This window comes from Mauremys mutica, chromosome 5 (genome assembly GCF_020497125.1).
Source record: "Mauremys mutica isolate MM-2020 ecotype Southern chromosome 5, ASM2049712v1, whole genome shotgun sequence".
Classification (NCBI taxonomy): Eukaryota; Metazoa; Chordata; order Testudines; family Geoemydidae; genus Mauremys; species Mauremys mutica.
The window spans coordinates 141,640,820-141,666,198 of NC_059076.1; the positions used below are offsets into that span (position 1 = coordinate 141,640,820).

Below are 25,379 nucleotides of genomic sequence, written 5' to 3' on the forward strand. Positions count from 1 at the left end.
CCAAAATTCCTGTTGAATGACCTGCCCTGGGAGTGAGTTACCAGTGACCCAGGGCTGGGACAGCAGGAGGGTGCAGGTTAGGGGGAGAGCCCAGGGCAGCAGCGGGGTGCAGGTGGGGGGAGGGCACTGGTAGGGGGGAAAGGAGGGAGCCCAGCGCTGGGGCAGCAGGGGATGTGGGTGTGGGGGGGAGCCAAGGGCTGGGGAAGGGGGCACCCAAAATTTTTTTTGCTTGGGGCAGCAAAAAACCTAGAACCGGCCCTGCTTGAATATATTATTTAATGTCGCACGACACCCCTGTGAAGTAAAGAAGTCTCCTCCCCCCGTTTTACAGGTGGAGAACTGAGGCAGAGGCAGGACTCATAGACCTTACAGCCAGAAGGGCCCATCATGATCATAATCTGACCTCCTGCAGGCCACAGAACCTCACCCACCCACTCCTGTAATAGGCCCATAACCTTTGGCTGAGTTACTGAAGTCCTCAAACCATGATCTAAAGACTTCAAGTAACAGAGAATCCACCATTTACACTAGTTCAAACCTACAAGTGACCCGTGCCCCAGGCTGCAGAGTACGACAAAAAACCTCAGCGTCTCTGCCAATCTGATTTGGGGGAAAATTCCTTCCCGGCCCCATTGAAAGGTGGATAAGGACCCAGTTAAATGGGAGACTACAACAGGTCATGCTCAAAGGTGAACTGTCAGGCTGGAGGGAGGTTACTTGTGGAGTTCCTCGGGGATCACTCTTGGGACAAATCTTATTTAGTGTTTTCATTAAAGACCTTGGCACAAAAAGGGGGAGTGTGCTAATGAAATAAAGAGATGACACATAGTTGGAAGGTATTGCCAGCGTGGAGGAGAACCGGAATATCATACAAGTAGAGCTTGACGACCTTGAGATCTGGAGTATTAGAAATGGGATGAAATTCAGTAGTGCAAAGTGAAAGGTCATTCACATAGGGATTAACAGCAATATTAAGCCCCCATTTTCTCCAATTTGACTCATAATTTCCCATGTGGAACTGTATCAAATGCCCTGAAATCCAGATAGATGAGATCTACTGCATTTCCTTTCTCTAAAAAATCAGTTATCTTCTCAAGGAAAGAGAAGGTTCATTTGGCATGAGCTACCTTTTGTAAAACCATGTTGTATTTTATCCCAATTACTGTTAACCTCTATGCCCCTGACTACTTTTTCTTTCCTAATTTGTTCGAAGACCTAGAATACAATTGAGGTCAAACTAAAAGGTCTGTAGTTTTCTGAATTACTTATCCCTGTTTCTAAAATATAGGAACTCCATTAGTAATTCTGAAGTTATAGGGTCTGACCCCTGAGATTATGGATTCATTACAAATCCTCGCTGGTGGGCTTGCAACTTCACGTGCCAGTTCCTTTAATATTCTTGGATGGAGATTATCCAGGCCCCCCAGTTTGGTCCTATTAAACTGTTTGAGTTTGACTTCCACCTCAGCTGTGGTAATTTCTTCTTCCATACCCTTGTTCCCATTAGCCAGCCTGCCACTACCCCTAAACTCCTCATTCCATTTATTAAAAATGGAGGCAAAATATTTCTTTAGCATTCGCCCATGGCTAGATTATCTCCAATCTCCAACACACCCTCCGTGTCGGGCAGTCCCTTTTTGTTTATATAGCTATAGAACCATTTACTGTTGGTTTTAATTCCCTTTGCAAGGTCCAGCTCTGCTTGGTTCTCAGCAGTTCTCACTTTTCCCTGCACTTTCTGATCTCCAAGATGTGGCTTTCCTTGCTGATCCATCCCATCTTCCATTCCTTGTAGGATTTCTGCTTTCTCTTAATCACCTGTGTGAGACACTTGTTCATCCAGCCTGGTCCGCAACTCTTCCCTAGGAAGTTTTTCCCCTTGCTTGGGATGCAGGCGTCATAGAGCTTCTGCAACTTGGACTGAAAGTAATTCCAAGCCTCCCCCACTTTCAGATCCTTGAGTTCTTTCACCCAGTCCATTCCCCTAGTTAATTGCCTTATTATTTTAAAGTTTCCCCTTTTGAAATGAAGGCCCCTAGTTGCAGACCTAGTTTTGTTTATCCTTCCATTTAGTTGAAATTGAATTAGCTCATGATCACGCGAACGAAGGTTGTCCCCTACAGCCAGTTCTTCTCTGGAGGTCCTCCCGACTCACCAACACTCAATCGAAAATGGCATCACCTCTTGTTAGTTTGGTGACTATGTGGTGAAGAAATCTGTCAGCTCTCACAGCCAGGAAAGTGTGGGCACTATCATGATGATTAGCACCTGTCCTCCAATCTATATCTGGGAAATTAAAGTCTCCCATAATCACACAGCTCCCAGGAGTATATATTTAATTGAAGGTATTCCAGAGGTCTCTATCCATATCTAGGATCCTGGGTCTGTAGCAGGCCCCAAGCACTATCTCAGAGGATCCTCTGGTAGCTTTCTTCCCCAAAGTGATTTTGACCCAAACACACTCTGTTTTAGCCGTTCCAGCACTTTTAATTTCTTTACAGTCAGTCTATCTCCTCATCAATATACAACACTACTGCACCACCTTCACCTTCATTTCTGTCTTTCCTGAGCAGCACATACTCTCCATTGTCTGTACTCCAATCCTGGCTACTATTCCACCACGTTTCTGTTATCCCCGTAACATTTGGTTTCACTTCCTGCACCAGTAGATCTACTTCCTCCATTTTGTCCCACAGGCTTCTTGAATTGGTGCATAGACACCTTAGTTGTTTCCGCTCGGCTTCGCCAGGGCTCCTCACGCGATTAGGCACAGTCATGCTACTGCCAGTATCACCTACTACTTGGTTGTTAGCATCATTGGTTTGGGAACTGTCTTTCCTCTTGATGTCCATTCTCCTTCCCTCTGCTGTTCCTTTCTCCATTGCTGTGTCTGTTCTTACTCAATTTTCTCCTGCTCAACATTAGAATCAGAAGTGGAGATTACATGAGCATCTCTCAACTATCTCCCCTGAATTCCAAGCTTAAAGCTCTTTTAATCAGTTGTGACACCCTCCATCCCAGAATCTATATCCCTCCCTACTTGGGTGGAGTCTGTCCCATGAGAACAGTCCTATGCCTGTGAAAGACTCCCAGTGATCGAACAGCCCAGAAACCTTAATATAGCTCCACTGCCTGAATCGTCTGCTGATCATCATCATCTTGTTTGACCTCCTTTCTCCTCCTCTAGGGACAGGTAGAATCCCATTGAAGATCACCTGAGCCTCCATTTCTTTAAGTGTCTTCCCCAGCCTGGCATCATCTCCTTTGATCCGTTCCAGCAAGAATCTAGCAGTATCGTTTGTTCCCATATGAAGGACAGTCAGTGGATTCCGTCCTGCTCCCATTACGATCTTCTTCAGCCTCAGGTCCACATCCTATATGTTTGTGATGGGGGAGGCATAGCTCAGTGGTTTGAGCATTGGCCTACTAAACCCAGGATTGTGAGTTCAATCCTTGAAGGGGTCACTTAGGAATCTGAGGCAAAATCAGTACTTGGTCCTGCTAATGAAGGCAGGGGGCTGGACTCAATGACCTGTCAGGGTCCCTTCCAGTTCTATAATACAGGTAATTATTTTTATTTAGCTCCCAGCAGACAGCTCACCCTTCTGTTCCCTGGATCAGCTCTGGTGCCAGGCCTGTCCAGTCTTCTCAGTAAAGAGTCACCAATCACGCAGATCTGCTTCTTCCTGGTGTTGGTGCCATTCTTGGCCTTCCTCCCGTTCCTTCTGCATGAAACTCCTCTTGTCTTTTGTTCTCCCTTGCGATCTACTGCAAGTCACCCTCTGTCCTCCCGGGGCTCCGAACTCTGGGTATGTACATTGACTCTTCACCTCTTCTTGTAGGACTAGCTGCTCTTCTCTTCTCCCTGTCCTCCCACCTTCTGCTACTCCCTGCTGCAGCCTTCTTCACTTTCCAACTCAGCAAACCTGTTCCTGAGCTCCACTTCTCCTTCACTAGCTGGTCTTTTCCTCTGCCCGGTTCTCATCATCACGTTTCCACTGGCCACTTTACTCACCCAGCAGTCTCCCCGCCGCGTTCTCCAGTCCAGCTTGGATCTGCCAGTCCTGAGTTTTCCCTTCAGCCTCCTCTCACCTTTCCTCCATCATCTGCTCGAATCCCCTTCAAAACTCAACCAGAGTTTCCACCTGCATCTCCTAACCTCGGCTCTTCTCTTCCATCAGCTCTCTCAGACGGAGCTTCATACGAACAAGCTCTTTTCAGGTACCTGCACCAGGAACATGTACATCCCGCAGCTTCCACATCCGGTCATCTTCACTGTGTCTTCCATTGCTTGGGTCACTACCACTGCTGTCTCTGTGTCTGTCACACCCTTCCTCCCTAAGCGCCTGCCAAGGAGAAAGAAAACCCCACACCACACAAAAACAGAACGTCACCGCCCCCCCCCAAACTCTCCTTACAATTCCGCACGCGAACTCCCCTGTTCCCAGTTGTTTGCTGGCTTCTTTCCCACGGCTTGGCTGCCTTTGTAGGCCCCCTAACCAGGGAAGCCCCTCGCCTGATCTGATGTGATCACAGGCTCTGCATCGCTCAGCGCACGGCCCGTACCAGCCTCTGCAAACTGAACACCGCAAACCAGCAAACGCTCCAGAACCCACTCGCCAGAGGCGACGCATATGGGGTGTGTGCAGGGTGAAGCGCCCCCCAGATTTCTGCTTGGCATGCCGGGGGGTGGAGGAGGAAGAGGGGCTGTGTCCTTCTCCCGCTGACGCTGACCCCCGGCACGCTCGGCCCCGTCCCCGACAGCCGGGCCCGGGCAGGGAGTGGAGGGGGCAGGACCAGCCACTTCTCAGGTCGGCCGCTCAGGGTCTCTGCTCCGTGCAGTGCAGCGGCTGCCTGAGAGCCTGGTGGGGAGGTGGCCGGGGCTGCCCCATCAAGGCCAGGCTACCAGGGACAGGGGTCGAGCAAGCTGGAGTCCCCTGACCCCCCGGCACGTTTCCGGCTCACTCAGCCCCTGTCCCCAGCAGCAGGGCTCTGGTGGGGGCGTCCCCGCCCTGCACCCCCAGCCAGGCTCTCAGGCAGCTGCTGCCCTGCACAGAGCAGTGACCTGGATCGGCCAGCTACGGCCGCATGAGATGCGGCTCCCTCCTGCTCCTCGCCCGGGCCCGGCTGCCAGGGAGACTGGCCGAATGTGCTGGGGGGAGGCGCAGCGGGAGAAGGACAGAGCCCCCCGCAGGTAACTCTGGCAGGGCAGGGAGTGCATGGTGGCCCTGGGCTGGGCAGGGGGTCGCTGGGCAGAGGAGACATGTGGGGCGGTCACGTGTCCTCCCCTTTAGATTGTGGCCCCCCAGCACGGGGAGGCACCAGTCGTCTTTGCCACTCACTGCCCCTAAGGAACAGGGGCTTGTCTCCCCTCTCCTCCAAGAGCTCTCCACTCCAGCTCCCTGTTTTCAGCTGTTTGCTGGCTCCAGGGCAGGGACTCTTTGGCAGAGCAGGGAATTAAACCCAGCAGTCTGAGCCCCCAGACAAGCGCCCGAACCACTGGGCCGTCCGGTCTCTCCGCAGGGCATTTCAGTGGTGCCATGAGGACGCCTGGGGCTGAGGCTCGTGCTGGTGATATGTGGTCAGGAAAGGACCCAGCGTGACCCTCAGAGTGCAGGTTGAGCATGTGGGGCTGCCACATGTGATCTGAAGTCCCTGAGGTGATGCTCAGGCAGGATGAAGTTCACCCAGACCATCCCTGACAGGTGGTTGTCTAACCTGTCCTTAAAACCCTCCCGTGATGGGGGTTCCACAGCCTCCCCAGGTGACCTGTGCCAGTGCTGGGCCATCGTTAGACTTAGAAAGTTTGTGCTAGTATCAAAGCAGCAGGGCAAGATCTTACAGCTCCATTCGAACTCCCTGGAGCAGGAGATTTATTTGGAGGGACAGACTGGAAACACAGTCGATATTCTGCTGGAATGTGGGGGTGCCCCCCCAACCCCCCCAGTCGAGCCAACTGGCCTGTATGGAAGTTGGCAAACGTTGGGCTTGGAGCTGCAGATGAACTTACATAGAAGCGTCACAGCAAGGAGGGACGTGGCCAGGGCCAGACCCAGGAGGAGAAGGACAGCAGTGACGATGCCCACTGCCCTGTGCCGCCAAGGGACCGATGTCTTTGGTGGGTTTCCTTGAAGGAGAAGAAGAAACATATCCATGGAAAGTTACAGCTCAAATGCCACTGACTGAGGAAACTCCACCCCCAAATCCAATACCTGCTCAGCCTCCTAGTCCCTGACTGTGGTTAACAGCAACAGCGGAATGAGGCCAAATAAGGTCAGAACCGACCTGAACTCGAATGAGAAAAGCGACCCTCCCTAAACCATGAGAGACTCTAGTGCCAGGCAGGCGTCCTGTGAGAGAGATCTGGGAGCAGGGTGTTCCCCCTGCGTAAGCATTTCTTGAGAGGGAAGTTTAGGGGTTGTGCAGTCCAGGCCCAAAGGAGTATTTTTAAGTGAGAAAAGGAACCTGAAACAACTTATGAAATATTAATACAACGAGGCAGAGAAATGAGGGGAAATGATTCTGTGCAGGAGAAAAGTGGGGCTTACAGCAGCAGTGTGCCCAGAAGGGCCTTTCTACAGCATCCCTGTCTAATAACCCATCGCCAGGATGCTGGGCTCCCCCCGCAAGGCAGCCAAGGGGCGAATCACAGGGCAAAGCCAGAAGACTGTGTGTCCCCTGCACATTAAAGGGAGAAGACTAGAGCTGCTTTCTGTCTGTGTAGACAGAAGTAAGTGTGCTCGGTGTGCTCTGGATTTGGTCTCCCCAAGGTGAACGTCAGCTGCTTGGAGACACAAGACGGTCGGATTCTCCTCTCCCTGAAAGTCTCAGCCTGCCGCACCTCCTCCCTGTCTGATCTGGGCCTCAGCCATTAGCTCGCGCCGCTCCCCCATGGGGTGTTGTTCCTGGAACCAGCAGACAACACTCAGATGCCCAGATAATCCCCTTACATTGCAGAAGTGGCTTCTCTCACGCTAACCAAAGGGTGAAGCTGCCTCTCACTAATGTACTGAGTTTGCAGTTCTCAGCCTTTCCTGAAACAGATTCTGGGAGGAGCTTCTCTGTCACTGAGCACACACTACATATTTCCTTATGTTTTCATAGAATCACAGAATATCAGGGTTGGAAGGGACCTCAGGAGGTATCCAGTCCAACCCCCTGCTCAAAGCAGGACCAATTCCCAGCTAAATCATCCCAGCCAGGGCTTTGTCAAGCCTGACCTTAAAAACCTCTAAGGAAGGCGATTCCACCACCTCCCTAGGGAACCCATTCCAGTGTTTCACCACCCTCCTAGTGAAATAGTGTTTCCTAATATCCAACCTAGACCTCCCCCACTGCAACTTGAGACCATTGCTCCTTGTTCTGTCATCTGCCACCACTGAGAACAGTCTAGGTCTATCTGTGATGAAGTGGAAGTGCAAAAAACGGCTGCCCCAAAAGCAGAACTATGCAGCCTCAAAAAAAAATGCCCAGCCCTGGTGCAGGCCCTTGGAAAGCTGCAGCTGTATCATTTTGGGCAGCACTTTACTGTGTATACTGACCACTCTCCTCCGACGTGGCGGCGTCAAATGCAAGGGGTTGAGGCCAAGCTGCTGGGAACAGACACACCTGTTCAGAGGGTGGCCACAGTCAAGCTGGGGGCTCTTAACCAAGAGAGCCCAAATTGCAGCCCTCCAAACTGGAGCGCTGGAAAAAGACCCAATCCCAGTTTAAACCCCAGGGTTATTGGGGTGGCAAAAGGGCCCGGGCTGCATGAACCTTCCCACATGCAGCCTGCAAGCGCCATCAAGCACAACAAACCCACGGGAGAGCGTGAGACTGGACTGTCCTGGTGTAACTCCCACCAAGGAATGGGAGAGATGCTGGGGCACCCATGGAAACGTTGCTGGGTTCAAACTTCCCCAGGTCACTGGCTAAAGTGACCTTGCTCAGTTCGGTCTCGAAGAGGGGAGAGATGTGACAAAATGGGGCTGTTCGTAATGTTTCCTCTGAATACTGTGTGGGTGCCTCAGTTTCTAACCGGACACTCTGTCGCCTAGCAACTAAACCTCTGTTTTACTGGCTGGCTAAGAGTCACGTCTAACTGAAAAGTGGGGGTGTGTGCAGGACCCTCTGGCTTCCACAGAACCCTGTGGGAGACTAGGCCCGGCACCCCTCTTCCTGCGATTCACCATGACTCTCAGCCAGCCAGTAAAGCAGAAGGTTTATTTAGACGACAGCACAGTCCAAAACAGGTCTTGCCGGTACAGACAATAGGAACCCCTGTAATTAGGTCCATCTGTGGGCCCCAGGGAGGCCACAGCCCCGTTGGGAAGCCCAAGCCCCGTCGGGGCTCCCCTCCATTTCCTAGCCAGCTCCCAAACTGAATCTCCCCCCAGCCTCTCACTCAGCCTCCCCCCGGCTCCTCCCCCAGCCTCTGTCCTTTTTCCAGTGTCCCAGGCAGAGGTGTCACCTGGCCTCCAACCCCCCTCCTGGGTTCTCAGGTTACATGCTCAGGTATCTCCCTTCCCCAGTGCAGCCGTCCCAGCACAACTCCCCTGCAACCTTCCCAGGTCAATACTCCCCTCTCAGCATTCACATCACACAGCTGGAACATTCCCACTTCCTCACACCTGCCTGGGCAGACTCGCTGTGGGAAGCGCACAAAGGGGCATATGCTACATGCTCCCAGAAGAGACCCAGGAGGTGAAGCCGTGTGAGCTTCTTGCCCTGCAGACAGTCTGCTCCATGGGAGAGGAGGCTCCCCAAAGTCCTGACTGGCTTTGTGGGGAGCAGTTCCAGAGCATCGCCCGGGGACTCCGTAACACCATCCTCTTTGGAACCCCCTTTCAGGGAGTTGAAGGCTGCTATCAAATCCCGCCTCACTCTTCTCTTCTGCAGACTAAACAATCCCAGTTCCCTCAGCCTCTCCTCATAAGTCATGTGCTCCAGCCCCCTAGTCATTTTTGTTGCCCTCCGCTGGACTCTTTGCAATTTTTCCACATCCTTCTTGTAGTGTGGGGTCTAAAACTGGACACAGTATTCCAGATGAGGCCTCACCAATGTCGAATAGAGGGGAATGATCACGTCCCTCGATCTGCTGGCAATGCCCCTACTTATACAGCCCAAAATGCCATTAGCCTTCTTGGAAACAAGGGCACACTGCTGACTCATATCCAGTTTTTCCTTTGTCGCTGCAAAGAGCCTAGCTGAGCTCGGTGCATAGCTGCAGCTGCCTACTGAACCTCACATCCTCACCCGCACCCTCCACTTCCGTCAGCCCCGTCTCCCTGCCTGTCTCCTGACCCTTCCCGGCGTCTTTCATGTGTTCGAATCCAGAACAGCTGCCACATGGCATCTGGATTGCACTGAAACCAAAGGGGATAAACAACCCCCGGAGCAGGCCCTTGTCCAGGTGACACCTGCCCAACAAACATAAGAATGTAAGAACGGCCAGTCTGGGTCAGACCAAAGGTCCATCTAGCCCAGCGTCCTGTCTGCAAACAGTGACCGGTGGCAGGTGCCCCAGAGGGAATGAACAGAACAGGGAATCCATCCCCAGTTGCCCATTCCCAGCTTCTGGCAAAGAGGCTAGGGACACCATCCCTGCCCATCCTGGCTAATAGCCAATGATGGACCTGTCCTCCATGAGCTTATCTAGGAACTCTGTTATGGTCCTGGCCTTCACAATATCCCCTGACAAGGAGTTCCACAGGTTAACTGTGAAGAAATACTTCCTTTTGTTTGTTTTGTTTGTTTGTTTTAAACCTTCACTTGGTGACCCCTAGTTCTTGTGTTATGCGAAGGAGTAAATAACATTTCCTTATTTACTTTCTCCACACCAGTCATGATTTTATAGATCTCAGTCACATCTCCCCTTAGTCGTCTCTTTTCCAAGCTGAAAAGTCCCAGTTTTATTAATCTCTCCTCATATGGCAGCTGTTCCATTCCCCTAATCCCTTTTCTGAACCTTTTCCAATTCCAATATATCTTTTTTGAGATGGGGCAACCACATCTGCACGCAGTATTCAAGACGTGGGTGTACCATGGATTTAGATAGAGGCAATATGATATTTTCTGTCCGTTTCTAAATGATCCCGAACATTCTGTTCGCTTTTTTGAAGCCGCTGCACATTGAGTGGCTGTTTTCAGAGAACTGTCCATAGTGACTCCAATATCCCTCTCTTGAGTGGAAACAGCTAATTCAGACCCCATCATGTTATAAGTATAGTTGGGATTATGTTTTCCAATGTGCGTTACTTTGCATTAATCAACACTGAATTTCATTTGCCATTTTGTTGCCCAGTCACCCAGCCAAAGCCCTGAGAGGGGCCCCTTGTGCTGGGAGCTTTAGAAAAACAGCCTGGTCCTTATCTCAGCACTTCCAGCTCCATTTGCTCCTTGTCCTTGGAGGAACAGGCTCCCTCCCCATCCCCGAGCCCTGGGGAAAACCCTTCTCTGCTAACACAGCTACATCTCCCTGCCCCTGCTCACAGTTAGACGCGTGTGCTCGGGCAGGGAAGGGGCAGAGGGTAAGGAAAGGAGGTGTCACTGTGAAATGGGGGGATGAGAGGGAGCTGGTCCCCAGAGATGGGGGCTGTGAGGATTCGACCCTGGTGATCTCCTCCTGGGAGAGGCTGATGGTGGCAGTGAGCTGGGGAGGGGGAGCCTGGCTGGCTTTTATGGCCAGCCCATGGCACTGCGCTGCCCGGCAGGAGGCTGGGATGCTGGGCAGGGACTCCCATCTCTCCCCCTGTGCCCTTCTCCTGCTGGGGACTGGCAGGGGAGAGAACGCACTGGGAAGCACTGACCCAGCACCCTCGCCCACTGCCCGTGGTGCTCTGGCCAGCACAAGGCTGAGCTCTGGGTTCGTGGTCAGTGGAGCAAGCGATCGCTGCCCAGGACACTCTGCAGAGACCACAAAGCCAAGGAGAGGCCAGCGGGAGTCCACGGTCCGGTGCAGCCTCTTGTGCTTACCTTTGGGCTGGGGAGCAGCTTCCGTCATCGGCATGTTCTCATAGATATTGTCCCTCGCCATTGTCCTGCCTTCGCGCTGAGCCGAGCCCCTGATCACTGGCATGTGGGTCCTTTCAGCAGCCTGCTGGGTTAGAGCCTCCCTCTGACAGCAGCCCTGGCACAGAAATAGAAATGGGAAGTGATGCCTGGTGGTTGGATGAGGGAAGGAAGGGTAGTGGGAGGTCTGGAGAAAAGAGGTGGTTGGATGGGGGAGGGCATGGAGGGGAGAGACGGGTGCATGAGGAAAGGAGGCGTGAGGGAAGAAGGCTGCACTCTGTCAGCAGCACCTGGCCATAGGTGCTGGATCTAGGGGGGCTGTGGTTTCCACTCCCCTCCTGGGATACCCCCAGCTCCGCCCCAGCCATGGCTTCCTGCTCTGTGTCCTGGCCCACTTGTGTTGTGGGGCCTCCAGCATCAGCCCGCTGAAGCACAGCGAGGGGCAGGCTGGGGGCAGTGTGGGGCCAGGCCTGTGTCCTGCTCCTTGCCTCCGGACCACGTCCCCTCCCCCCTGACCGTGGCGCCCTGGGCAGTCACCCACATCGCCCGCCCCGAAGGCCGGCCCTATCCTGGGGCATCCACGACTGTCCAAATCTGCATCTTTTTCCTATGTGTGACCATCCACGGGTGGGAGTTCTGCTGTCCAAAGAGACAGACCCTGCTCACTGCTCCGGCGGTAACATGGGATGAGAGGGGGCACGTGTGGAATCAAAGGTTAGCGTGTTACACAAGCACTCCTGGTGAGTACGAGCAGCACTGGTACAAGCAGCCAAGTGGGCACACGCCCAGCGATACACAAACGTTGGTGGCTGAACGCCGACATGACTTTGTAGCGTAGACACGGCGTCGGTCGCCATCTCTGGGGCTGTACAGGAGGTTTCCAGGAAGGACAAGCAGCCTTGCTGGCTTTTTCCTCTCCACTGATCACTCCCAGTTTGTCGAGTTTTGCTGGGAAACTTCCCCAGCCAGGCTGAGTTCAGTCTCCAGCTCCCTAGGTGAGACCAGTCCCCACATGGTCAGCTCTGCTCTGGCTGCTAGTCCAGGGCTGCTGCCTGCTGGGGGTGTGTCTGGGCGCTGGGCTAGGAGACGACAGTTTGGATGTTAGTGTAGTTGTGTAACCTGCACCTTGAGCCCTGCACCCCTTTGTGGGGAGGGGAAATCCTGGGATCGACGCAGCCTGACTCCTGCCTGAGGAGGATCCCGGCCAGCAGAGACCAGCCCCTCTGCAGTGACCGAGGGGTCCAGAGTCAGCTCTGACCCTGAGGATCATTCATGGAGTTTGTGAGGGCACCAGGGAATTTGTTTTGGGGACACCCTACTCCCTGAACTGTGTCCTCAAGCCAGGGAGTGATGGTTTGGGGATTTTATAACCTGCTGTTTATTAAACCTGTGGAAGGACTTACCACCTCCTCCCACTTGTGAGTCCTTTGGGTTGTACTGAACCCAGCCAGCCACACGGCTAAACCACTGCAGAGACGATCTTGTGGTCATAGGTCATCAAAAGCCCCAACAAAGTACGGTACCGACGGGACAGTGATCTTACATTTCATACATCAGGTCCCGTGACTGGGGAAAGTCACGGGTATTAGCAGTGTTTTACCCTGTTATGGTATGTTTGTCTCCTGTTTAATACAATTACTGTGTTGAATGCATTGTATGTGTTTGTGTTATTTCTTGGGAGTCTCCCAACGATCTGGCAAGTAAGTGGGAGTTCCCCTGTGGTAAGAATTTTCCACCCAAGCTGCCCTGGTGACCCTGCCAGGAAGGAGCGAGGGGGGGTGGAGGCACCGCCAAATAAATTCCTAGGGGAAAATAAAGAAGATTCACCCTGCTGCGGGGGTGGCAGGATCCAGAAGAACCCAGACCTGTCCATCAACTCCTGTAAGCCAACTGGCATTAAAGAAGGTGACCAGGTGGAGCGGGGGCGCTACATGGGAATTGCTGCTGGCCGAACGGGGCTTTGGGCTGGTGTTTGCTGAGGAGATTCTGAGGTGCTGGGTGGGGACGGAGAGGCCGCCATTCTCCTCAGGCCCCGGAGAGTCCAGATGGGGGACACATACATTTGGAGCCCCCCCCCCGCAGAGACTGGGACCTGATCAGTGTGAGGTCAGAGGGGAATGCTCGGAAGGTGTGGCCCAAACACCACAAATGAGTGTTGTGTTGTTACCTTGCACTGAAATACATGCAACAGCAACAGCACCGGGAGTCTCTGTAAGGAACCCCACAGATTTACTGCCGAACCGCGCTGCTGACGGGACTGAAAAGTGTCCCGCATACTGTCTGCGAGGGGCTGTGTGTGTGTTAAACGTTCGCTCACTAAGAAATTGTCTGGGACTCTCTGAGCTGACTGGCAGCTGTCGTTAACCCCTACGGGCAGGGGCTGATACCGTAGCTCTGAGCTTCAATTCTGTGCAAAACTTTTCTTTTTTGAAGTCCTGAAAAGACAGAGCTCAGGCCTGCGCTTCAGTAGGGAGTTGTGCTGAGGGGCAGGGAAAGGGGGTGTCACAGTTACACATAATTCTTCCTCCACCTCCCCCAGCCTATTGCCCTGCTGCAGCATCACCACTGGTCCAGCACGGCCTGACTCCTGACAGCGGCTTCCCCCTCACCTACCAGGTGAGTGGTGTCAGGGGCGGGCTGCCCCTTTTAGGGGATTTGGGCTCAGCCCCATCAGTGTGCAGTTAGCCCCCACCCCAGTGATGGTTTGGGACGCTGGCTGGATCAGACATCACGTGATGGTAGCCTGGGGTAGGGGGAGGGCTGCTTGTAAAATGGAGCCTGCTGTATCACAGAGGGGAGACAAGAGGCTGAGAAAGACTTAGGGGGCTGGTGGGTGAGGCCCAGAGTCTTGAAAGGGGCTGGTAGCGCTCCCTCACTCAGAGAGAGCTGGTGCCTGGTGCCCTGATAGACGGGGAAAGGGCAGAAAGAGACCTGTGGAGGATCCAGAGGGGATCCTGGGAGCACCTTCCCCCACACCAGCCAGAGGGAAAGGCCTGGCTGGAGCTACCTGAGTGAGGGCCAGGAGCCAACCCTTAAGGCCTGGTCGTCACTGCAGAAGAGGGACGTTAACTCAGAGAATCATATGTAAGCAGAGTCAGGATGAGCTCTACCCTGACATCTGGTGGTGAATTATGGGGAGTGTGGAAAGGAATTGCAGGTATTTGCACTGGCACGCCCATCCCACCTAATTTAGCCCACGGCAGCCTGGGATGGTTATTTTGACAGCTCTGGGATCCCCAATTTCTTTGATTATTGGGGCAGGAGGAATAAAGTGTTGTCACCCAGATTATGTGAATGAGGAACTATGAGACTGCGTTAGGACAGAGATGTCTCACTATCCATTAAGTAGCACTTGCTAGACAAGGGACATGGGTGCCAAAACCTAGTGAAGGGAGAGAGGTTGGGGACTGGTGTGTGTACCTGATAGTATGGGCCCCTTTTGAGCACCTGGGACACCAATTGCACTTCCCCCTCTCTCCACTGTTAAAGAGCAGAGCTAATTTTGAATCCTTTAGGAGTCCATCTAGAGGCTGCTGACCTGAATTCACATTGGGCTAATGGTGCACCAGCGCTAGGGCTCCCCTACTACAAGCTGAAATCACTAAGTGCTGAAATCACTAAAAGAGCTAAGCTTACTGAGCTGAGATCACTGAGTGCTGTGTTAACTAGTGGGGGAGCCTGAAGATCTATCGCTAAGTGGCTGGCAGAGCGAAGCAGTTTGCAGCATGTTGCAGCAGCCCACGGAGCAGCGAACGGAGCGGTTTGCGGGGGGCGGCTGGAGCGGCTCACGGGTCGGCTGGAGGAGCGGCACAGCTGGTGGAGTGGAGCTGGTCGTGGGGAAGGCTGCAGCAGAACTCCACGGAGAGGCGGAGCAGTTGGCCCTGGCCCACGTAAGGTGCCCCCTTAACACCCTGTGTGTGTGGGGCCCCCCCATTTCCACCCAGACGGGGGGGGTAAAACTCTGCAGATAAACTTTTGAACTCTGGGGTGGCACTGACCAGAGACAGAGACTTTCGGGTTGTTGGACTTTGGGGTGATTGGACTTAAGACCCTAAGGGGGAAAGGATATTGCCAAACGTACTTGGAGGTGGGTTTTTGTTGCTTATGGCTTGTGTTATAATCCTGTTTGTGGTGTTTCTCCAACGTGATGCCACATTGTTTCCCTCCTTTATTAAAAGGATTTTGTGACACTCAGACTCTGTGCTTGCGAGTGGGGAAGTATTGCCTCCTAGAGGCACCCGGGGTGGTGGTATGTAATTGTCCCAGGTCACTGGGTAGGGGCTTGAGCCGGTTTTGCATTGTGTTATTGAAACGGAACCCCTGCATACTGAACCAAGCCCTTGTTGCTGCCAATTCAGAGGGGCAGAAGGGTTACCTGTATTTAATTCATTATCACAATGTATAATTGACTAGTAGAGACCCCAAATCAGGGATGCGTTGTGCCTGACACACCAAGTGAGCATGACAGATGGCAGAACAGATGGGGAATGGAAGGGCCACGGCAGTGAAGACAGGATTAATGGCTACAGAGGTAGCTTTTGCACCACTCGATCCTTTCTGATGGTGCCATGTCACCTGAAAGATTAGCAGTAAAATAGAGAGAGAGAATAAACCCCACTCTTGTGACTGCAGCACAGAGCACTTGAGAAAGCCATGAGCTGTTTGCAAACACCCCGTGCATAGAACGGGAAGTGAGATTTGTCAGATAAATTGTCTTGTGTGAAATATACTTTTGCCAAGAGTCACAACATTTTTGTCCTGTTACTGACACAAATGTGGTGTTTGTTGCTGGGCCCAATGAAGCTGGGGGAGAGTTTACCGGATTCTCTACTGACTACAGGTGGTCAACATCTTTTGATCAACACTTTTTTTTCCCAATGAAAACAGGCTTTTCTGTCAACACAGAGTTCCGCAGGGATAGTTTGATTTTTTGACCAAATCAATTTGGGTTTTCGTCGAAAAAAATCTGAAAACAAAACCAAACCACAAATATTCAGTTGCCATCAACTAAAAATAAACCATGATTTGAGGACTTTAATGGCTCAGACACAGGTTTGATACAGGAGTGGGTGGGTGAGATTCTGTGGCCTGTGTTGTGCAGGAGGTCAGACTAGATGATCATAATGGTCCCTTCTGACCTTAAAGTCTATGATTCTATGATTTCAGTTTTTAGGGGTTTTGTCACAAAAAAATGAGGAAAAATGTAGAGAAAGACCTTTGTCTTCAGGAACATTTTTAATAGGAACGAAAAAAACGTTTCGCTTCACTACTGAGTAATGCAGTGTTAGCAGATTTGCCAGCTAAATTCTGATTGCAGAACTGGTATTGCTGGTCATGGAGACACATTGACAAAGAATTCAGCTGATTCTCAGATTCCCAAGCGCAGTTTGTAGCACTGCCAGTTAGAAAAGGAATCAGCTTTTAACTTGCAAAAGGGAACAGCTCGTATTGTGAGTGTGTTGCACGAGTGTCTAGAGGTCACCAGTCAAGACTCAGAGCCCCATTGTGCGGGGTGCTGTACGAACAGAACAATGGTCCTTTCCCAAACTAGCTGACAATGTAAGTGTAGGACAGGAAGCAACAAACACATGGATAAAACTAATACCACAAAGTCACAGGGAGACAGTTATGAGCAATGGCATAAGCACCAGCAGCAGGACACCAACTGCCCAACCACTCTAAAGAGAGAACGAAGATGAAACCCCAGTGAGCCCCATCCCATTTGTAGTTAGCTGCTTTTACTGCACAGCTCGACTACAAACTCTCTCAGTAGCTGAGATACCATCAAGATTTTAAGGAGCACACGGAGGAATACCCTGTGTCCGGGAAGGGTTATGGAGGTGCCCAGTGGAAATGGAAAATGTAGCTAGATAGATTCAGATGAGAAATACAGCACCAAGGTTTAAACAAGGGCAACTGCCCATTAGAACATCTTACCTAGAGAGGTGGTGGATTCTCCAGCACTTGGAGCCTTAAATCCAGAGTGGATGGCTCCTTCTAACAGATCTGCTGTAGCTGAACCAGACGTCCTGGGCTGGCTGAAGGAATCGCGTGGGGAAGATCTCTGGCCTGCGCTGTGCAGGAAGTCAGACTGGACGATCAGAACAGTCCTTTCTGGCCTTAAAAATCTCTGAAACCTGGGTAGAAAACAACAGGCCGAGGTTCTTTTGTGGAAAATGAAATTAGTCCATTTGGGGAATAATAATCCAAGCCACAGTCCATGGGCTGCAGGAACCCGCTAGGCAGTGAATCCAAAGAGCCCAGGAAGGTAGCAAGTTAGACATGAGTTAGCAATGTGCCAGGGTGCCAAGAAAAAAAAAAGGCCAGTGGAAATTTGGGCTGCAAACACAAAGGGGTCCCGTTGTAGAGCAGAGAGACACAGACAACAACCCTACTCCCTGCTAATGTTCCCAGACAACCTACAGAGCAAAGAGACTGTAACAGCCAGTGGAGAGCGTTGACTTTCCATGGGAACTGCCAACAAGGTGACAAATAATATTAATTGCGGTGATGGTTCCATTGTGATGTGGACACCTGTCCCCTAGAAATGGGACCGAGAGCCACCAACTCAATACATGTAGGACACCACTGAGCTCTCAGATGGGAACAACGTTTGGTCATTGTTGACATGGGACAGATCAGTGCCCTAGCAGGGAAATGTCCCTTTTTTATAAGATTATTAATATTAAAGTGAATATGGGCCCATGGTATTTGCCTAGCACGCAGCATGGCTTCTCTCTCTTGTATTTAATTCAAAGGCTACACGCAAGCCCAGCCTTAAACTCTGTGGCCTGAGGCTTTTCACCTTCCCAATTACAGAGTTTGCTGTCCATTTCCATATCTGGGCATATTCAAATGTGTTAACCAGCCTTTGTGAAACAGCTGCTTAAAGGAAACCATTTATCAAGCGTTCAGCTCACAGGGAAGGACAGAGAATGGCGGACAAAAATATTTATATGAATGTGAATATTGGAAAAGCACCTCTCCAGCCTCCAGGTAAGGACAACACATGCTGACTCCATTATGCCAACTTGCCTTGTTTTCTTGGACTCCCAATTCTTGGCACTGGCTGGCCTGGGAAAACAGACCCACAGCTCAGCCGGGCTCTTGGAAAATTAAGCCCAGGAGGGAGCAGCAGCACGTGCAGTGGACAGGTGGGGTTTGGTCTGGTCTTCATCTTTCATTCCTCCCGGGAGGAGTGTGCAAGCTGCGCTCCCATCTCTCACTGAGACCCGAACCCCACCAGCTTATCCAAACAAACCAAACGTGTGCGGGAACTTTTCAAGAGCTGAGTCAGTTTATGGGGAGACGTGGGGTCAGTTCTCAGTTCATCGGAAGTGATTCTGTTCAATATCTTCATCAGTGATTTAGATAATGGCATAGAGAGGACACTTATAAAGTTTGCAGACAATACCAAGCTGGGAGGGGTTGCAAGTGCTTTGGAGGATAGGATTAAAATTCAAAATGATCTGGACAAACTGGAGAAATGGTCTGAAGTAAATAGAATGAAATTCAATAAATATGAATGCAAAGTCCTCCAAATGGGAAATGACTGCCTAGGAAGGAGTCCTGCGGAAAGGGATCTGGGGTCATAGTGGATCACAAGCTAAATATGAGTTAATAGTGTAACACTGTTGCAAAAAAAGCAAACATAATTCTGGGATGTATTAGCAGGAGTATTGTAAACAAGACACGAGAAGTAATTCTCCTGCTCTACTCCATTCTGATATGGTCCCAACTGGAGTATTGTGTCCAGTTCTGGGGGCCACATTTCAGGAAGGAAGTGGACAAATTGGAGAAAGTCCAGAGAAGAGCAACAAAATGATTAGAGGTCTAGAAAACATGACTTATGAGGGAATATTGAAAAAATTGGGTTTGTTTAGTCTGGAGAAGAGAAGACTGAGAGGGGACATGATAATAGTTTTCAAGTGCATAAAAGGTTGTTACAAGAAGGAAGGAGAAAAATTGTTCTTCTTAACCTCTGACGATAGGACAAGAAGCAATGGGCTTAAATTGCAGCAAGAGAGGTTTAGGTTGGACATTAGGAAAAACTTCCTAACTGTCAGGGTGGTTAAGCACTGGAATAAATTGCCTGGGGAGGTTGTGGAAACCCATCATTGGGGATTTTTAAGAGACGGTTAGACAAACTCCTGTCAGGGAGGGTCTAGATAATCCTTAGTCCTGCCATGAGTGCAGGGCACTGGACTAGGTGACCTCTCAAGGTCCCTTCCAGTGCTACGGTTCAATGATTCTGCCTCCCAGATTCACAGGAATTGCCTTACCAGGCAGGTCCATGGTCCTTCCAGCCCAGTGAGCTGCCCCTGATGGTGGCCAGTTCCAGATGCTTCAGGGAAAAGTGAAAGAAACCCCATAATGGGGCCGTTATGGGAAAAAGCTGCCCTGAGGGGACATTTCTGCCTAAGCCCACACAGGTAAAGGTTGGGTGATGCCCCCGGAGGGTTTTTAATCCCTTATATTTAACTGTAGATATCCATCCAACTGCAAACCTTCTTCCAATTGTATGGAGCTCCTGGCCTCAACAATAGCTACATAAGCGCAATGTGGTTTTGGCTTTCTATCGACTGGGATGTCTCCTCACTAGTGAGGGTGAGCCTGGCAGTGCAGAGCTTAGATGGGCTTCAGCTCCCATGGAAATATCCTCTCTTTCCCCACAAGCGAAACCTCCTGAGACGCCAGCTGCGCCATCTCGCAAGACCTCAGACATCCTCTCTGCCCGGCCCTTTGTTCTCAGCGTGGCTCTGGGCACCTCCCTCATTGCAGTGACCGTCATGTGTAAGTTCCACCCAAGCGCAATGTTCAATTCCAGGTGTTTGTTTCTAAACACAAGCAAAACGGATGTAACGTTTCTATTAATGGAAGGGGCAGGAGGGTGGGGATCCAGTCTCTCCGCAGCATCCATTCAGGTGGTGGTTCCCCACCAGGCCAGACAACAACATCCACCTTGCTGAGCCGGGGAGATTTGGAGGTTCTTGGAGTGTTTCTATAGATACTTAGGGCCAGATTATGTCTGGCCCTATCATGGGTTTGCAAATGGGGAGGGGAAATCATGCAAGGGCCAGTGTTTGGGGAGCACACGGCTGCTCTCTTGAGGTGTGTCTGTGGCTGCAGTTACCCCACAGGGGATGGAGAGGGCTAGCGAAATGGTGAGCCGCTGGCTCTGCCACACCTCTCTGCACGGCCCATGGACCTGGCTGGGCGTGCCAAGGACACGGGCTGTACCCCCCAAAGGAACAGTGTCATGTGCACTCGCAGAGTGGGGGTTCCAGGGAATATTCTGGGGTTCCCCCTGCCCAATGCGGACGTGAGGCTAAATGTCAGTGAGGCTCCTGGGGGGGGGATTTTCCTGATTCTGGTGTTCGTGTTGCACAGTTGGTAAAAATCTCTCATAGATTAGACAGCAAATCATTCCCCACCCGCCGAGAGTCTGTTCTCTTTCTCTGCTAATGAAGTGCTCTGACCCCTGACCATGTGATTCCTAGATTTCCAGGGACAGAAAAGGCTACGAGATGTGGACAAAGCAGTTCATACAATCAGAGCCTCTCTGCAGCCCAACACCACCTTGGACACCTCAAAGGAGCTGGACAGTAAGTGGGGGAGCAAGGTGTGCGCTTTCTGCCTTCTCTAGCACGGGGACTTCTCCGGTCCCCATCACCGCAGTCTCTGAGCGCCTGGCACCCTCTGATGTATTTATCCTCACAACACCCCTGGGAGACGGAGCCCATTGTACAGATGGGAACTGAGGCACCGAGAGGCTAAGGGTGTGTCTACACTGCAGCTGGGGCCGAGCCTAACAGCCCAGGTAGTCAGATGTGTGAGCAGCATGGACATTGCAGGATCGGCGCCGAGCAGGCCGCAGGACTTCCTGGATAGAAATGAGCAAAGCCAGCTTAGTGCGAGTCCATCAGCTCTCAGCACGACTTGGTGTGTGGCCAGTTAATATTTGAATCACACTCTTCATACAGGAAATTTAAATTCACTCAGGTTACTGGCCCTGCTTTTGTTTCATCATATAGACTCATAGAATATCAGGGTTGGAAGGGACCTCAGGAGATATCTAGTCCAACCCCTTGTTCAAAGCAGGACTAATCCCCCTCTGCAACTTGAGACCATTGCTCCTTGTTCTGTCTCCTTCCACCACTGAGAACAGTCTAGATCCATCCTCTTTGGAACACCCCTTCAGGTAGTTGAAGGTTTCTATTAAATCCCCCCTCATTCTTCTCTTCTGCAGACTAAATAAGCCCAGTTCTGTCATCCTCTCCTCGTAAGTCATGTGCTCCAGCCCCCTGATCATTTCCATTGCCCTCTGCTGAACTCTCTCCAATTTGTCCACATCCTTTTTGTAGTGGGGGCCCCAAACTGGACGCAATACTCCAGGTGTGGCCTCACCAGTGCTGAATAGAGGGGAATAATTACTTCCCCAGATCTGCTTGCAATGCCCCTACTTATACAGCCCAAAATGCCGTTAGCCTTCTTGGCAGCAAGGGCACACTGCTGACTCATATCCAGCTTCTCCTCCACTGTAACCTCAGGTCCTTTTCTGCAGAACTGCTGCTTAGCCAGACAGTCCCCAGCCTGTAGCAGTGCATGGGATTCTTCCTTCCTAAGTGCAGGACTCTGCACTTGTCCTTGTTGAACCTCATCAGGTTTCTTTTGGCCTAATCCTCCAATTTGTCTAGGTCCCTCTGGACCCTTTCCCTCCGCTCCCCAGACAGACATCGTGGGTGATCCTGGAAATGAGCTAAAGGCAAACCCAGTTCTGTTGTTGTGAATAGGGATGATCTGTGTTTAATACAGCAGCAGCCACGGTGGGCTGAGTGCTGCACAGACCCGTAGGCAGCCCCAGTCCCTGCGGGGTGAGATCACAATCTGGGTCTTGAACTTTCACTTTCTGGGGCTCTGGGCGTATCTCACACAACCAGAATCGCACTGACGGGATCAGAGCGCCCTCCAGCCGTCCAGCTGGCACTGGGCCGAGGAAACATTATTAACCCTCTGGCAAGTGACTGAGTGTAAAAGCCGATCTGTGCCTGAGATTTATATGCAGCACACGAACAGGAGATGGGCCTGAACCGACACCCTGGTACTGACCAGGCCTGAACGCTGGCGGGTTCCAAATCCAGGCCTGGATCCTGGTGCCATGGCTCAGGCCCAGGGACATTCCTGTAGCCCCAGTTTGTCTGCAGGCTGCAGGTGACCCAATCGGAGTTCCAGAGGCAGGAGGGAACGGTGGAGAGGCGGCACTGCTCATCTCCTTGTGCCCTGGGTTGGCTGTGGGCTGCGGTTTAAGGCTAAGCATGGCTGTGTGGCTAGGGAGCTGGGCTGGGATTCAGGTACCTTGGTTTCAAATTCTCGGCACGTCTCCCTGCACCTCAGTTCCCCATCGGTAAAATCATCCTTTATTTCTCTCACCTCGGGTCTATTTTGGCTGTGAGCTGTTGAGAGCAGGGACTGTCCCCTCCTGTCCGTACAGCGCCTGACACACAGGGGCCGGCAGGTGCTGCTCTACCACACGTGCTGATAATCAAGTGTTCTGCATCTCCACTGACGTCGCTGTGACTTTCTTCTAGCTCTGCAGCTATTGGGTGAAGTGCAGGCATGAGTCCAGATGCTGAAAGCCCAGCTGGGTAACGTCAATGCAGCTGTCATAAACAGATAGTTAAGGGTTAAAGTCTCTTTTAACTGTAAAGGGTTAACAAGCTCAGTAACCTGAGAAACACCTGACCAGAGGACCAATCAAGGGACAGGATAATTTCAAATCTCTGTGGAGGGAAGCCTTTGTCTGTGTTCTTTGTTGAATTGTGTGTGCTCTCTTTGGATTTAAGAGAGGCCAGACATGTCTCCACGTTCTCCTGGAGTATTTCCTACTATCCAGTATAGTGAGTATTAGTTAAAAAGGCGGATTAGTCTTTTGAGTTGCTTTCTATATTTGCAATTGTGTGTTTGCTGAAGGAAATTCTTTATTTCTGTTGCTGCTACTGATTATTCTGAGGAGGAGGGAGGGGGAAGTCTCTCCAGTTTTTATAAGTTAGACCCTGTATTTTTGCATCCTGGTAATACAGAGAGAGTGTACTTTTTTTTCTTTCTTTAATAAAATCTTTTCTTTTTAAAACTTGATTGATTTCTTCCCTTGTTTGGATTTTCAGGGGAAGGGGGGCGGGGATAGTGACTCCCTCTTTGTTTGATTCAAGGAGTTTGAATCAAGGTATTTTTCCCAAGGACTAGGGAAGGGGAGGGGGAGGTGAGTCCCTCTTTGTGTTGAGTCAAGGATTTGACTCGGTGTGTAATCTCTCCGGAGCAGGTTGGAGAGAGGGAAGGGGGGGAGGGGAACTGGCTGTTTCTCTCTCTCTCTCTGGTGAGATTCAAGGGGTTTGAATCTGGGTTCCCCAGGGGAAGCTTGGGGGACAGGCAGTGTGTTATCCACTTTAAACGTAATTGGTGGCAGCGAAAACCAAATCTAAACTAGGATTTTAATTTAGAGGAGTCCATGCAGGTCCCCATCTTGGAACCCAACAGCTCCAAGTGGGGGAGAAGACCTATGACAGCAGCGTATGGAGAAATCCAGATCCAGCTGGACAACGTCAGTGCAGTGTGAGCAGCAGTGCAAGGTCGCTGCAGTAAGTACTAGCTGCAGTGCTGGCTGGTGCCGTTTCTGCTGGTGCTGGGGATGAACGGAGGATTTCAGGCTCCCAGGCTGACAATGCAGCGACTTTCTCCAGCACCGAGTTCTCTTCCATTAAAAATCACCGGTGGCTGCACCTGGGCCCACACCGTGGTGATCGGTGTGGAATTAAATTACACCCTAGGCCTTGTTAGCCTAATGGGAGCACCCAGCTATCAGCTCTTCTTAGATTTCACCCAGCTATCAGCTCTTCTTAGATTGGGGCGTAGCTTTCAGAACCATCCCTGAGCCAGCGCCCCTTGCAGGGGTGTTGGAGGAGATGCCAAAGTGCAAAAGACCCCGGGCTGCCCGGGCGGCGGGGGGGCGGGAAAAGTGGGGATTCTTCTGCTCCGGGTCTTCGGCAGTAATTCGGCGACGGGGGACCCCTGCCACCAAAGACCCCAGGCCCCCTGAATCCTCTGGGTGACCCTGAAATGACCCGAGACCTTCATCACTGAATATATTTGATGCAGAACCAGGGGATGTTGCACTTTGGGCAGCTACATTCACCCCACCTGAACTCTCCCTCCCAGCTCAGCTGAACAGTGAGTCTCCCCTTTCCCATTACAGCCATGCTGCTCTGCACTGGGACCAGCACCCATGCTCCACCCAGATGCAGCTGCATTTCAGTGCTGGGGGAATGACCCCGTGGTGTCTGCTTTCTGCAGCACTCTTTGGGATCCATCATGTGGCCACAAAAGTTACTTATTGTGATGCTAGTTGTGGGACGAGGCTGAATGGTTTTATGTGTCTCAGGACTCGCACCTGACCTCTGTCTCCTCCCAGGCGGAACAGGTGAGTGCAGGAAGCTCCTAGGGGCTTGGACAATGGGTCAGTGCCTTGTTTCATACCAGAAGGAGGTGGGAGGTGGCAGCTGAGGTTAGAAACCATGGGAGATGGTTTTTTACCTTTTTATTACTGACCTTGGCACAAAAAGCGGGAATGTGCTAATAAAGTTTGCGGATGACACAAAGCTGGGAGGTATTGCTAACACAGAGAAGGACCAGGATATCATACAGGAAGATCTGGATGTCCTTGTAAACTGGAGTAATAGTAATAGAATGAAATTTAATAGTGAAAAGTGCAAGGTCATGCATTTAGGGATTAATAACAAGAATTTTAGTTATAAACTGGGAACGCATCAGTTGGAAGTAACAGAGGAGGAGAAGGACCTCGGAGTATTGGTTGATCACAGGATGACTATGAGCTGCCAATGTGATATGGCCGTAAAAAAAGCTAATGCGGTTTTAGGATGCATCAGGCGAGGTATTTCCAGCAAAGATAAGTAGGTGTTAGTACCGTTATATAAAGCACTGGTGAGACCTCATCTGGAATACTGTGTGCAGTTCTGGTCTCCCATGTTTAAGAAGGATGAATTCAAACTGGAACAGGTACAGAGAAGGGCTACTAGGATGATCCGAGGAATGGAAAACCTGTCTTCTGAAAGGAGACTCAAAGAGCTTGGCTTGTTTAGCCTAACCAAAAGAAGGTTGAGGGGGGATATGATTGCTCTTTATAAATATATCAGAGGGATTAATATTAGGGAGGGAGAGGAAATATTTAAGCTTAGTACCAATGTGGACACAAGAACAAATGGGTATAAACTGGACACTAGGAAGTTTAGACTTGAAATCAGACGAAGGTTTCTAACCATTAGAGGAGTGAAGTTCTGGAACAGCCTTCCAAGGGGAGCAGTGGGGGCAAAAGA

The 25,379-nt window shown here is 51.3% G+C and overlaps 1 protein-coding gene across 1 annotated transcript in view; it reads right to left on the bottom strand.

Annotated features, from left to right (window-relative positions):
* LOC123371090 (C-type lectin domain family 4 member F-like) overlaps window positions 1-17,030 on the bottom strand; it is a 212,492-nt gene extending 195,462 nt beyond the window's left edge. The window contains exons 1-2 of the mRNA XM_045018284.1: window positions 16,930-17,030; window positions 10,957-11,110 (exon numbers count right to left, since the gene is read on the bottom strand). Coding sequence (XP_044874219.1) covers window positions 10,957-11,059 — 103 coding nt within the window. The 5' untranslated portion in view covers window positions 11,060-11,110; window positions 16,930-17,030. The remainder of the gene's footprint in view (window positions 1-10,956; window positions 11,111-16,929) is intronic.
* Window positions 17,031-25,379: the final 8,349 nt, after the last annotated feature.